The sequence below is a fragment of the Amblyraja radiata genome, chromosome 10 (genome assembly GCF_010909765.2).
Source record: "Amblyraja radiata isolate CabotCenter1 chromosome 10, sAmbRad1.1.pri, whole genome shotgun sequence".
Taxonomy (NCBI): domain Eukaryota; kingdom Metazoa; phylum Chordata; class Chondrichthyes; order Rajiformes; family Rajidae; genus Amblyraja; species Amblyraja radiata.
Window position 1 is genome coordinate 12,848,856 of NC_045965.1, and position 14,022 is coordinate 12,862,877.

The 14,022-nt window shown below is 46.0% G+C and overlaps 1 protein-coding gene across 2 annotated transcripts; it reads right to left on the reverse strand.

Moving 5' to 3' along the window:
* Window positions 1-419: 419 nt before the first annotated feature.
* Window positions 420-6,430, reverse strand: myoc (myocilin). Of its 2 annotated transcripts, none has more exons than XM_033028057.1 (4): window positions 5,960-6,430; window positions 5,273-5,329; window positions 4,975-5,094; window positions 420-1,883 (listed from the first exon to the last, which is right to left on the reverse strand). In XM_033028057.1, exons 1-4 carry the CDS (start codon window positions 6,390-6,392, stop codon window positions 1,099-1,101), a joined length of 1,395 nt encoding a protein of 464 aa, XP_032883948.1. In that variant the 5' UTR covers window positions 6,393-6,430; the 3' UTR covers window positions 420-1,098. The 2 variants fall into 2 exon arrangements, with proteins under 2 accessions (XP_032883948.1, XP_032883947.1); XM_033028056.1 differs by having other exon boundaries at window positions 420-1,886.
* Between the last annotated feature and the right edge of the window lie 7,592 nt (window positions 6,431-14,022).

Genomic DNA, 14,022 nt, shown 5'->3' on the forward strand with positions numbered 1-14,022 from the left:
GTTTTGGGTCGGGGCCTGTCTGCAGGCTGAATTATACCAACATCAACTTGTATTTTGCATTTAAAAATGCAGCACCTTACAGCCGAGAACGATAGCTGCAGTGATTCAGAGGTCCTGTCTGTTCAGTTATATGGTTTCAATACTCAATAATTGATTTCCTTCAACTTTTCCAATCACTTCAAACACACGTTTGAATTGCCAGGAGTGGCAAATGCGGATAAAAGATTGTACTTTCTATCCCCAGTGACTTTGCTTTCCCCAATATGATTTTTTTTAAAGGACTTTTTATAAATTTCTCACTGCAAATTTAACATGTTCCACAATTGTGCCACAGTTTGAAACACTTTCATATTTGTCATTAATTTCCAATTGAGCCAACTTTAGATCCCTTCCAGATTATTCTGAGTGTTCATTTTAATTTTTTGGCAGTCAAAAATGCCAAGATGAGATGTATTAACGTAACATGCAAATCCATCTCAGCTCTTGTTGAATGCTATCATTGGTTTACAGTGAGGCTGTGGTCGGATCTTAGCATGCACCACCTATCTAGTAACTGGCTGTAGAAACAAGGAACTGCAGATGCTGTTTATGTAAAAGGTCTGAATAGTCCAGACCTGAAAAGTCACCTATCCATGTTCTCCAGAGATGCTGCCTGACCCGCTGAGTTACTCCAGCACTCTGTGAAACGTCACCTATCCATGTTCTCCAGAGATGCTGCTGGACCCGCTGAGTTACTCCAGCACTATGCATCCTTATTTCAGTTCTGGGCTGTACTGTTTGAAACAAAATACACTTGCATTATAACTGTCCAAACTTGGGTTTAATAAAACAAATAGAAAATGGTGTAAAAACTCAGGAGAGAAACGTAACACTTCAGTTCTGTGTCCTTGCATCGGAACCCAGATTTCCAGCATTTGAACTGCTTCTTCCTTGTTCCAGTCATTTTAATTTTACTAATGTTTCAACGTGCATTCTCTGCCATGAAATCGGTGTACAAATTACTGCTGCATTTCAACTAGCCATAATCTATACATGTATATAAAAGAAGTGGGGAACATAATGCAACTGTTTGTCCATGAAGGAGATAATCTGACATCCTCACATCTTGGAGAGTTTAATGTCGTACATGACCATGTTAAAATTGTCCCAAGCCAGGATCTTCTTTTCCGCTGGATTATAATCAACCATGCTGTTATATCGGTAGCGGTTCTCAAACTGGATCGCCAGTGCCTTGCTGCTGTTTGTGTTCGTGTTGTAGGCAAAATTGATGACTGCATTCTGATTGGAATAACTGTTAATTGTGTAGAGGACTCCGCAGATGATGAAGGAATTAGCCACTGCTCTCTTGCGTATCGCCGTTGCCCAAGTCTGCTCCACTTCCAGGGTGTTGGGGTCCAGTTTGGAGATCACGATAGCTCCGTAAGCCTGACTGGTGCTGTAAATCACCCAGAGCCCCAACTCATCTACTGCAAAGTCTATGTCCGTATAGCCACCCCAAGAGTATGGAAAGACTCCTCTGTAACCTGCATTGGCCAAGTCCTTTCGAACCAAAATTGTCTCCGACTTCATTTCAAATCTCAATAAGGTCCTTGACTTGCGTTTCTGGTAGTACAAGGATCCTCGATAGACTGTGGCCCCCGTGCTTTCCACTGGTTCTGGTAACATGTAAACCTTGCTGGTATGGCCCTTCATGAACTGATCGAGGTCTTGGTACTCGTAAAGCCGCCGAATGTCGGTGCCAACTGTGTTGATCCTCCAGATATGCTCCCTGCTGTGTGGTGGAACAGGCTCGGGATCTTTCATCCAAACTCCATATCTACCTACAATGGAGTCGGCCTTTTGGAATGTCACAGGTTCTCCCACCCATTCCAACATCCCACAACCTGCCGGGGTAAGATGAAGAAATAAATCCAGGCATTGTTTAATTTTGTACTGGCCAAGTCCAAATGTATTCCAAAAAAAATAAATAAAATGCTGGTCTAACTCAGCGGGGTCAGGCAGCATCTCTGGAGGACATGGATGGGTGATGTTTTGGGTTGGGACCCTTCTTCAGACTGTAGAGAGGGGTAGAATGCTGGAAGGGACAAAGCCTGGCAAGTGAGTTCCACAGTTCTCCACAATGTTTCTCTTGGGATCACACCTTCCCTAGCCAACAATGGACCTGAGGTCATTTGTGGCCGGCTCTGATCTTTTCTTGCCTCCAGCTCTTCAACCTCTCTCCACCCCCTACTTTCAGACTGAAGAAGGGTCCCAACCCGAAAGATCACCCGTCCATTCTCCAGAGATGCTAACTCACCCACTGAGTTATGCCCCTGTCCCACTTAGGAAACCTGAACGGAAACCTCTGGAGACTTTGCGCCCCACCCAAGGTTTCCGTGCGGTTCCTGGAGGTTGCAGGTAGTGGAAGCAGGTAGGGAGACTGACAAAAACCTCCGGGAACTGCACGGAAACCTGGGGTGGGGCGCAAAGTCTCCAGAGGTTTCCGTTCAGGTTTCCTAAGTGGGACAGGGGCATTAGTCTGGCACTTTGAGATGCTGTTCCTACAGTATGTGTGTATATTCTGTACTGGGCTGTACTGCTTGATGTACTTTGTCTATCACTATCCAGAATTTGGGAAGGGCAGGTTAATGAAGTGTGTGTGGAGGAGCCTTTTGGGACCAGTGATCACAGTTCGATTAGGTTTAAGAGAGGGTCCACGTGTTAAAATGCTCAACTGGGGTAAGGCCAACTTTAAGGGGATGAGAGAAGGTCTCGCTCAAGTTGACTGGAGCAGGTTATTTGAAGGGAAAGGAACATCGGCCAAGTGGGATGTTTTTAAAAATGTACTGAAAAAAACTCTGTCCCGTTAGAGTGAAGGTCAAAGCAGGCAAACGTAAGGAAGCTTGGCTGACGAGGGAAATTAGGCACTGGGATTAAGTGCATCCCTGGAGGACTTTCGTGAACTAAGGAGTATACTAAAAAAGGAAATCAGAAGGGTAAAAATGGGCCAGGAGATAGCTCTGGCGGGTAGCGTTAGGGACAATCCCAAAAGATTTTATAAATACATAAGGGGGGAAAGGGCAACTAGAGAGAGTGGGACCTCTCAGGAATCAAAGCAGTCACCTCTGTGATGAGCCACAGGAGATGGGCAAGGTCCTCAATTAGTACTTCTCTGTATTTACCGGGGAGAAAGACAGTAGGACGGAGGAAATAGGGGCAGTCACTGGAAGTGTCTTGAGAGCAGTCAGTGTTACCGTTGAAGAAATACTGAAGGAACAGTCGCGTTTGAAGGTAGACCAATCTCCGGGGCCTGATCAGATATATCCGAGGACATTGTGGGAAACTAGAGAGGAAATTGCGGGAACCCTGGTTGAAATTTACGAGTCATCCTTAAATACATGAGAGGTGCCAGAGGGCGCAAATGTTGTGCCTCTTTTCAAGAAGGGCTGCAGGGAAAATGCTGGGAACTATAAGCCAGTGAGCTTAACATCTGTAGTTGGTAAATTACTGGAGAGTATTCTGAGGGACAAGGGCTGATTTTGTACGTGGGAGGTCTTGTCTCGCATTTGATTGATTTTTTTTGAAGACGTGACCAAAAAGGTTGATGAGGGCAAAGCTGTAGATGTTTCCACACTTTCACTCTATGACTCTAATGAGGTAGATACACAGGATGGCTGCACGCTTCGACACAATGCACACTGTCAAATGGATATGGAGGGATATGGATCATGTGCAGGCAAAGGAGATTAGTTAATCCTGGCATCATGTTCAGCACAAACATTGTGGGCCGAAGGGCCTCTTCCTGTGCTGTACTATTTCATGCTGGTTAATTATATATAGTTTTTTTGTGTTTGTAATGTTTAGAGTATGACGTTTACATCTCTGATGTGCTGCTAGTACAGAAGTAAGAATTCCATTATTCTGTTTCGGGACTCGAGTCTTGATCACAAAAAGCCACAAGCATCGCTTGTGACAATGGGCAGATGACGTGTCTGGTCGGGACCCTTCAGACTGAATCAGCACCTTGTATCTGGACTGTTCTCTGTTCTATTCATTTCTGGAATTTCTCATTTTGCTTTAAGACCCAACCCGTTTCATCACGTTTGATTCTTACCCCGTCCTTGCAGGTGGATTCTTCTGTGCAGAACTTGCTTTGGGAATGATCCCGCGTAAGAACAATTTTAGTACCACAAGTTATTCTTGCGGCTGGAAGCTGGCGGTATCCACTCGCCACCTGCTGGTCGCAGTCAGAACCACAAGTCATTAGTGCTATGAGAAATGCTTTCACTCGGGTGATATGAACCCATGGAATTCTCTACCGCAGAAGAGCAGGAGGATGAGGGTTGAGCTTATAAAGGTGTACAAAATCATGAGAGGAATAGATCGGGTAGATGCGCAGAGCCTCTTGCCTAGAGTATGGACCAGAGGACATCGGGTTAAGGTGAGAGGGGGTGAAGATTTAATAGGAACCTGAGGGTTTTTTTTCACACGGGGATGTGGGTGCATTTCATGAGCTGCCGGAGAAGATAGTTGAGGAAAGTAGTATCGCAACGTTTAAGAAACAGGTTTAGAGGGATTTGGGCCAAATACAGGTAGGTGGTACTCGTGTGGATGGGGCATGTTGGTCGCTGTGGGCAAGTTGAGCAGGGTTTGTTTCCGCGCTGTAACTACGGCTCTGGAGACCAAGTCACTGACAATATTGGGTATGATATTGAGTTGAAGGATTCTCCAGGACTGTATTGAATGGCTGAGCAGACCACACTAAACCTGGCATATTGCAGATCTATTTTAAAACAGACGGAAGGGTAAAATACCCTGCCCCATAGTGGTGTTAGTGTCACCTGCTCCAACATAGAAAACACGTTCTGTGCTACAATCAGTCTGAATAAGTGTCTGCCTGGAAAGGTCACCTCTCCATGTTCTCCAGAGATGCTGCCTGCCTGACCCACTGAGTTACTCCAGCACTTGGTGTCCTTTTAGTTAACACTACTTCACCTGGGTTTTGTGACGTGCCGCCAGACTCGCTCCGGGACGCCAGTTTTGAAGCAGGAATCTCGGTGATAATTTCCGATTTCAGCTCTTGATACCCAGTGCTTTCAAAGTTCCACTTGGAGGCTACAGTGACAGAGAGAGGGAGAGAGAGAGAGAGAGAGAGAGAGAGAGATACAGATTGCAGCCCGTTACACAAACAGAATGCAGGCCAACGATAACAAAACGTAAATTTATTGCAAGCCTTCTGCAAATATTACACTCCCCACTGGATTCTTGTTAAAACTTTGTCCGAGACTCTTACCTTCTCGGCCAGACTGCGCTCTCTTTCGGGAAGGTACATTGAAGAAATCTTGCCTCCCTAAAATAAAAACCAAACACATTTTAGAACTCGGAGACCTTCATAATATCAGAATTAGCCCATCAAGTCCACTCCGCCATTTACTCATAGCTGGTCTATCTCTCCCTAGTCCTAACAGCGTTCGGCTGCCTTCTCCCCATAACCCCTGATACCTGTACTAATCAATAATCTGTCAATCTCTGCCTTAAAAAATATCAATTGACTTGGCCTTCACCACAGCCTTCTGTGGCAATGAATCCCACAGATTCACCACCCTCTGGTGTAAGCGCCTGCTGAGTTACTCCAGCACTTTGTGTCTGTCTTCTGAGCTATTCTGACGAGTAGACTTTGCAGCGAAGCAGGGAATTCAAGTTTCACCCCCACTGTCTTAAACCCCTTTTCCCACGCCCTCACAGTGCTGATGCAAAGCAAGAATGTCATTGTCCTATCTGGGACATATGACAATAAACTCACCCCCTTCTCTCTCTCTCTCCCCACCCCCACTCACCATCTCCCCTACTCCCTCTCTCCCCTACTCCCTCTCTCCCCAACCACCACCTCTCCCCCACTCTCCTCCCCCAACCCCCGTTCACTGGGGTACAGCGACTCCCCGATGCCCACTGCCTAGGGGAACCCCACTGAGCTCCTCACCCCCGCGGGCGACATGCTGACTGTCCTGGGCAGAGTCTCTGTGGCCGGGACAGTGACTGTCCCGTAGCCGGGCGTTCTCCTGCTCCGCCGCCTCCAGCCTCCGCAGCAAGTCTGCCTTCTCCGCCCGCAGCTTGCCCTCCTCGCCGGCCGCTACCGATGCATCCTCCCGGCCGGCCAGCCTCCCCTCCAGTAGCCGCAGCCGCTGCTCCATCGCCACCAGCTCCCCCCGCTGCGCCGCCCGCTCCCTCTGCAGCTCCCGCACAGCTCTCAGCGCTTCCCCCGGCTCGGAACAGCTCTCCTCCGCCGGGCTGGGCACGGTGAACGAGTAAATGCACCGGCCGTCCCTGCTGGACGTGCGGGAGAAGGTGGGCGACTGGCCGCAGGCGGTCAGGACTAACGAGCAGGCGATGGCGAGCAGTGAAGTGACCTCCATACCGACTCAGAGACGAGCAAAGGCTGTCAATGCCAGGACCGCGGGGTGCAGGACATTTATACAGTCACACAGGGGGCGGGCTCTACTGGCGAGAACTCCCTCTGTATCTTCTATTCCCCTTCACCCCCCCTCTCTCTCCTTCCACCCGCCCCATAGAGTCACATAGCACGAAAACATGCAAGGGAAACAGAAGTGTGAAACGTACACCTCCAGATTCAGGGACAGCTTCTTCCCAGCTGATCAGGCAACTGACCCATCCTATCACCAACTAGAGAGCTGCCCTCAGCTACCACCAACCACATTGGGGACCCTAGGACTATCTTTAATCGGACTTTACTGAACTTTATCTTGCATCAAACGATATTCCCTTTATCCTGTTTCAGTACAGTGTGGACGGAACATAGTATTTCGGCTGACTGGTTAGCACGCCACAAACGTGTACACGAGGTACATAAACTAAAACTTGCCACGCTGACCAACATGCCTACACAAGTCCCACCTGCCTGCGTGTGGCCCATATCCCTCTAAACATGCCCTATCCATGTACCTGTCCAAACGCTTCTTAAACATTGTGACAGTCCCTGCCTCAACTACCTCCTCTGGCAGTTTATTCCACACACACACCACCCTTTGTGGAAAAATGGTGCCCTTCAGGTTCCAATTAAACCTTTTCGCTCCTTCACCTTAAACCTATGTCCTCTGGTTCTTGGCTCCCCTACTCTGGGAATATCTGTGCATTTACCCGATACATTCCTCTCATGATTTTGTACACCTTGTACGGGCAATACTTCTCCGTGGATTGTCACCTTGTCGTGGTGGAGAAGCTTGTGTGGACCTGGAGCTATCTATGCTCCTGGTCGGGCCACCCATGGCAGTAAGGTCGAGGGGAAGGTCTCTGACAAAGAGCAATCCAACCAAGACCTTAACGGTGGAACAGGCGGAGGATGATAGCTGATCTTAGTGGAGCGTCACAACGACTGGGAAGGCGGATGAAGGCTGCAGCAGAAAAGGGTCTCTGGTCGTCTTGGACTCCATGCCACTGGATCCTGACTCAGATCTGTGGCTGTCTGTGCACCAGTCTCCCCACGTTAAACAAAGCCACGCACAGGCGTCCTCCATATAGGGGGGTGGCACGTAAGGTCACTGGGTCATAGGGCTTGACGCACGGAGCCGCTCAATCCATCTGGAGGACATCCGTAACTTCCGGTATATGTTATTAATGCAAGACACGCGTACTTTCCTACCTGGACCTGTTAAAAACCGCCAAAATGTTGTTTTTTTGCGCTGTAAAAAAACTGTGGAAGTCGGGGTAAGTGTGAGAGACATGTACCCAACTTCAGAATTCCAAAAGTGAAGCGAAATGAAGGTAAAGAGAAGCAAGAACTGAGGGGACAACAGCTAAAGTGTTTGGCGAACATCGGAATTGAAAATATTGGGAATTATCGCGTTTGCTCACTGCATTTCATCAACAGTAAGGCATTATTTGGGTTTTTCTTGATTCCTTTGCTATCTAAAAAGTCTCAGAAGTGATAAATCTGGCTGTAAATTTTGCTTCAGAGGCGTTTTCTTTTTGTATGTAAAAACCCACTTGAGATCCATGGGCGATTAAAAAAATTTACAGCCAGATTTATCACTTCTGAAACTTTTTAGATGCCAAAGGAACCAAGAAAAAACACAAATACTGCCTTAGTTGATGAAATGAAGTGAGCAAAAGGCCAATGTTCGCCAAGCACTCTGGCTGTTGTTGTCCCTTCAGCTCTCACTTCTATCTACCGTCATTTCTCCTCACTTTTGGAATTCTGAAGTAGGCTAAATGTCTCACAAGCTTATCCCGATTTCCATAATTATTTACAGCGCAAAAATTGACAATTTCGGCAGGTTTTAACGGGCCCGCTACACTGGAATCAATGGTCAGTGCCTACCTGCAGTTCATCGCTTGTAATCCACTTGGCGTAGCGTAGCAACAGTACGGGTCATGGGTCGTGACCCGACTGCCGTGAAACCTCCCTATAGGGAATAGCACCCTGGAGACACCCATTGTCAGCCATGACCGAAGGGGGCCTAAGAATAAGATCACCCCTCATCCTCCTTCGCTCCAATGAATAAAGTCCTCGTATGCTCAACCTCTACATATAGCTCAGGCCCTTGAGTGCTGACAAAATCCTCGTAAATCCTCTCTGCACCCTTTCCAGCTTGACAACATCAGTCGGTACCTGTCCCAATGTTCCCATCCCTTCCTCTGGTTTTCCATGTCACCCCTCTTCTCTCATTATCTGATACCCTTTTGTCACCTTTTCATCATCAGCTTTTGTCACTTATTCCCCCCCCCCCAACTCACCTGTATCCACCTATCAATCGCCTGGCTTTTTGCCACCCCAGCTCACTTCTGGCTTTCCCAACACGAAACGTCACCTGTCCAATTCCCTCCACAAATGCCGCCTGACCCTCTGAGTGTTTTACAATTCCGATTTCCAACATCTGCAGTTGTTTTTCAATTGTTTTCTACCCTCAAGGGAACTTTTAATTAGATAACAACCTAACAGCCCTTCAACTCCAAAATAAATAAATAATGCCGATTCACTCAATTGTGCACTTAAGGTGTTTTGTAAGGTGAGGTGGGGTGGAGGGAGGGGGGGTTGGGGAATGGGGTTAAAGCGAAAATGCTGTCTCCCGCTGGATGTGAATACAGAAGAGGATGTCAAGCGGATTCATGGCGATGTGGCTGAGTTCATGGTGGATGCTCATAAGGTCTAGGAGCAGAATTAGGCCATTCGGCCCATCTTTCCCATTCAATCCCATTCTCCTGCCTTCTCCCCGACACCCGTACTAATCAAGAATCTATCTCTGCCGTAAAAATATCCATTGACTTGGCCTCCATCCACATCCTTCTGTAGCATAGAATTCCACAGATTTACCAACACAAAAGAAATTCCTCCACATCTCCTTCGTAAAGGAACATCCTTTTATTCTGAGGCTATGGCCTCTGGTCCTAGACTCTCCCACTAGTGGAAACATCCTCTCCACCTCCACTCTAGCCAGGCCTTTCACTATTCGGTAAGTGTGGGTGAGATAAGGGGTCTTGTTGCTTTCCAAGCTTATATTGGAGTAGGAAGATTCGGCTCCAAGCAATTATTAGTTGATCCAAATTCAATGAGGAGAGATAAGTTGCCTCTTGCAAAGAACCCAATCACGGACCAAATTCATAACACTACCTGCAGGGGAAAACTTAAAGAGAATGGATTGTAAATAGGCTTATTATTTATTTAATTTCAATTCAGAATGTAATTTAACTGCAGATAGACACAAATGCTGGAGTAATTCAGCGGGTCAGGCAGCATCTTTGGAGAAAAGGAAAAGGTGACATTTTGGGTTTCAACCCTTCTTCAGACTCTTCCAACCCGAAACGTGAAACGTCATCTATTCCTTTTCACAAAGAGATGCTGCTGCCTCACCCGTTACGTTACTCCAGCATTTTGTGCCTGGGCTTCGGTATAAACCATCATCTACAGTTGCTCCCCACACGTCATTTAACTGTGACTGAGTTTTCCAATTCAGTCTGTTGTTTAGTTTTAAAATGTTTCCATGCAGAAAATTAGTTGGATTGTTAAGACTTCAGACGTCTTGTGCAACTTAATGTGGCGGGACCTCGGGCCACACATGTTCCCTTCGACAAGTCATATGGCCAGCAGGTGGGAGTAATCGGAGTTAGAATATAAACTCTTCTCAACGGGACAAGCAGCATCTCTGGGGGGAATGAATAGGCAATGTGTTGGTTGGAATGTCACCTCACCGCCTATCTATGTCAAAGACTGGAGGACTTTATGGTGAGAGGGACAAAGTTTAAAGGAGATGTGCGTGGTAAGGTTTTTTTACACAGAGGGTGGTGGTGCCTGGAATGTGTTGCCAGGGGTGGTGATGGAGGCAGATACGATAGTGGTGTTAAGAGGTTTTTAGATAGGCACGTGGATATGTAGGGAATCGAGGGATATGGATCATGTGCAGGCAAACGAGACTAGTTTATCTTGGCATTATCTTTGGCACGAACATTGTGGCCCAGGAGTTTGTTATCAAGCTGTAATTTTCTGTTTTATGTTCTAAGTTTATACATTAATATATTTGGTCGCTTTAATATAATGGTGGGATATTAGAAAAGAGGTAAACACAGAGTGCTTGAGTAACTCAGCGGACCAGGTGGCATCTCTGGAGAAAATGGGCAGGTGACGTTTCGGGTCAGTCCAAAGAAGGGACCCGACCTGAAACCTCACCTATCCATTGTCTCTGGAGGTGCTGCCCGACCCACTGAGTTACTCCAGCAGTTTGTGTCTATCTCTGGTCCAAACCAGCATCTGCAGTTCATTTTTATTACATTATAAAATTCTGGACTGTCAAATAATGCTCCCTTTCCCTCTCAATCCTTTGCCATATTTGTCAATACCTGCCATTTATATATTTCACTCCATATTTAATAGGTCTTTTTTTATCCCCATTTATTGCAATTCTATCCAGATTTTAAGAGTACTATAAATGTCTGGAAAACTATTTTATTAGGACTGCAGTAAGTCTCAAAGTTTGGAGCACCATGTTGCGTTTTATTGAACAGACCCCTGCCTGTGATATTTCTATGATACAAAAAGCAGTTGGTTTCCAACAGCCATGGTTTTGTGAATGGCTAAAGCTACCAGCTCCGTAATGGGATTCTCCAGTGGGACCAGTCGTGCCAGGGGTTGGGATACTAAATCCACACTTGACACACAAGGGCAGTGCTGAGGAGGTCAAACACAGTCGGTAGTGCTGCCTTTTGAAGGAGACATGTAAACTGAGCTCCATCTGTCTCTCCAGGATATATAAGATTCCACGGCACCATTAACGGGTCAAGAATTCATAAGTGATAGAAGTAGAATTAGGCCATTCGGCCCATCAAGTCCACTCCACCATTCAATCATGGCTGTTCTATCTTTCCCACTCAACCCCATTCTCCTGCCTTCTCCCCATAACCGCTGATACCCTTACTAATCATGAATCTATCAATCACTGCCTTAATAATATCCATTGATGGTCTCCACAGCTTTCTGAGGCAATCACCACCCTCTGACGAAAGGAATTCCTCCCCATTTTCTTCCTAAAGGCACGTCCCTTTATTCCGAGGCTATGGCCTCTGGTCCTAGACTCTCCCACTAGAAACATCCTCTCCACTTTCATTCTATCCAGGCCTTTCACTATTCAGTAAGTTTCAATGAGGTCCCCCCTCATTCTTCTAAACTCCAGCGAGTACAGACCACGTTTCAACGCCATCTTGCAAATTCCAAGTCTCCTAAAAAGTCCGGTCTTGGCCTAAGGTGATAGGTCTTTAATATATGATGAGCGTTTGATGGCACTGGGCTTGTCCTCGCTGGAACTGAGACGGATGAGGGGAGACCTCATTGTACCTGTCCAAATATCTTCAAAAGGTTATTATAGTACCTGCCTTGATGGCTTCCTCTGGTAGCTCTTTCCATATACCCACCCATTATCCTGTATCTGTACACTGTGGACAACTTGATTGTAATCATGTATAGTCTTTTCGCTGACTGGATAGCACGCAACAAAAAAAAGTTTCACTGTATTTTGATACAATAGACAATAGGTGCAGGAGTAGGCCATTCTGCCCTTCGAGCCAGCACCGTCATTCAATGTGATCATGGCTGATCATCCCCAATCAGTACCCCATTCCTGCCTTCTACCCATATCCCCAGACTCCGCTATTTTTAAGAGCCCTATCTATCTCTCTCTTGAAAGCATCCAGACAACCAGCCACCAAGATAGAGAATTCCACACTCACAACTCTCTGTGAGAAAAAGTGTTTACTCGTCTCCGTTCTAAATGGCTTACTCCTTATTCTTAAACTGTTGGCCGTGGTTCTGGATTCCCCCAACATCGGAAACATTTTTCCTGCCTCTAGCGTGTCCAAACCCTTAATAATCTTATGTTTCAATAAGATATCCTCTCATCCTTCTAAACTCCAGAGTGTACAAGCTCAGCCGCTCTATTCTCTCAGCATATGACAGTCCCGCCATCCCGGAATTAACCTTGTAAACCTACGCTGCACTCCCTCAATAGCAAGAATGTCTTTCCCCAAATTAGGGGACCAAAACTGCACACAATACTCCAGGTGTGGTCTCACTAGGGCCCTGTACAACTGCAGAAGGACCTCTTTGCTCCTATACACAACTCCTCTTGTTATAAAGGACAACATGCCATTCGCTTTCTTCACTGTCTGCTATACCTGCATGCTTACTTTCATTGACTGATGAACAAGGACCCCCAGATCCCGTTGTACTTTTCCCAACTAGACATCATTTAGATAGTAATCTGCCTTCCTGTTTTTGCTACCAAAGTGGATAACCTCACATTTATCCGCATTAAACTGCATGTGGATCCATGACGATAATAAACCAATATGTGTGAAAAAGTTGCCTCTGAGGCTCCTTGCCCCTCTCATCTTAAACCTATGTCCTTTGCTTCTTGATTCCCTTACCCTGCGTAAAAGACTCTTGTGCATTCACCTAATGGTTCAATGGTAACGTGTGTGTGTGTGCTCTCTCTCTCTCTCTCTCTCTCACACAATGAATAGACGGACAAAAACAGGAAGGGCAAATTATCGTGTTTTTAAATCATTGAAATTGCCAATGCCTTCAAGACAGTCTGAACATGTTCGTGAGGACACATGTTTGTTAATGATTGTGATAACATTTTCTCTGTAATAGAGGTCCTATAAAATTAAATTTTGGCCAGTCAGATGGAGTATAACCTGGTTGTCAGCTTGCATGTAAAGAAGTGCTGTTCTCCAAATGTTCTTCAGCAATACAAACACACTGAACCAGCAAAGTACAAATCACTCCAGTCTTTACCGAGTATCTAATTTCAAAGAGAAGTGGACCTCTGGCTGAATGCTGGCATGAATGAAGTGTTTGAGGTACTGACCTTTTGTGAAATGAGTCAGGCTAGGTGCTGTTTGGATTGCCACAATCCCCTGGAGCCTAATCCTAGAATCAGCATGTTAGCAAACAAACTTCCTGCAGAGTCCAACAAGACCACAATTTAAAACAGAACCACAGTTACAACAGTGCCAGTGGAAAATAACAGCATTAAAACCCAAAACTAATCTTAATTCCGCACCTCGGATTTGTAATGAAATTATAACAGAATAGCGTGCCTTTGCTAAGTATTTAAGTGACCTTGATTACAGGTTTATTCCACCAACAGTATGATGCACCATCAAAGGAATGTAGCATCGTTTTTGAATAATGTCTATCTTGTTGCTAAGAATCATTCCATGTACTGATTTATAGAAAGTAGATCAGTACTGCACAGGAACAGGCCGTACACGCAAGAGGTACAGAAGTGTGAAAACGCACACCTCCAAAACGCACAAATCCTCCAGCATTGTTGTCTACCTTCGATTTTTCCAGCATCTGCAGTTCTTTCTTAAACTCCTCCAGATTCAGGGTCAGTTTCTTCCCAGCTGTTGTCAGGCAACTGAACCATCCTCTCACCAACTAGATACCTGAGCTACCACCTACCTCATTGGAGATCCTCGGACTATCTTTAATCTGACTTTTCTGGACTTTATCTTGCACTGAACCTTATTCCC

Bases quoted from the DNA above. Each gene is read 5' to 3' on its own strand.
- myoc (XM_033028056.1), bottom strand. From the start codon at position 6,392: ATGGAGGTCACTTCACTGCTCGCCATCGCCTGCTCGTTAGTCCTGACC. The intron at 5,095-5,272 runs GTAAGAGTCTCG...CTGTCACTGTAG, and splicing joins AGCGCAGTCTGGCCGAGAAG to CCTCCAAGTGGAACTTTGAA. The intron at 1,887-4,974 runs GTGAAGTAGTGT...ATCTTACCCCGG, and splicing joins CGGCACGTCACAAAACCCAG to CAGGTTGTGGGATGTTGGAA.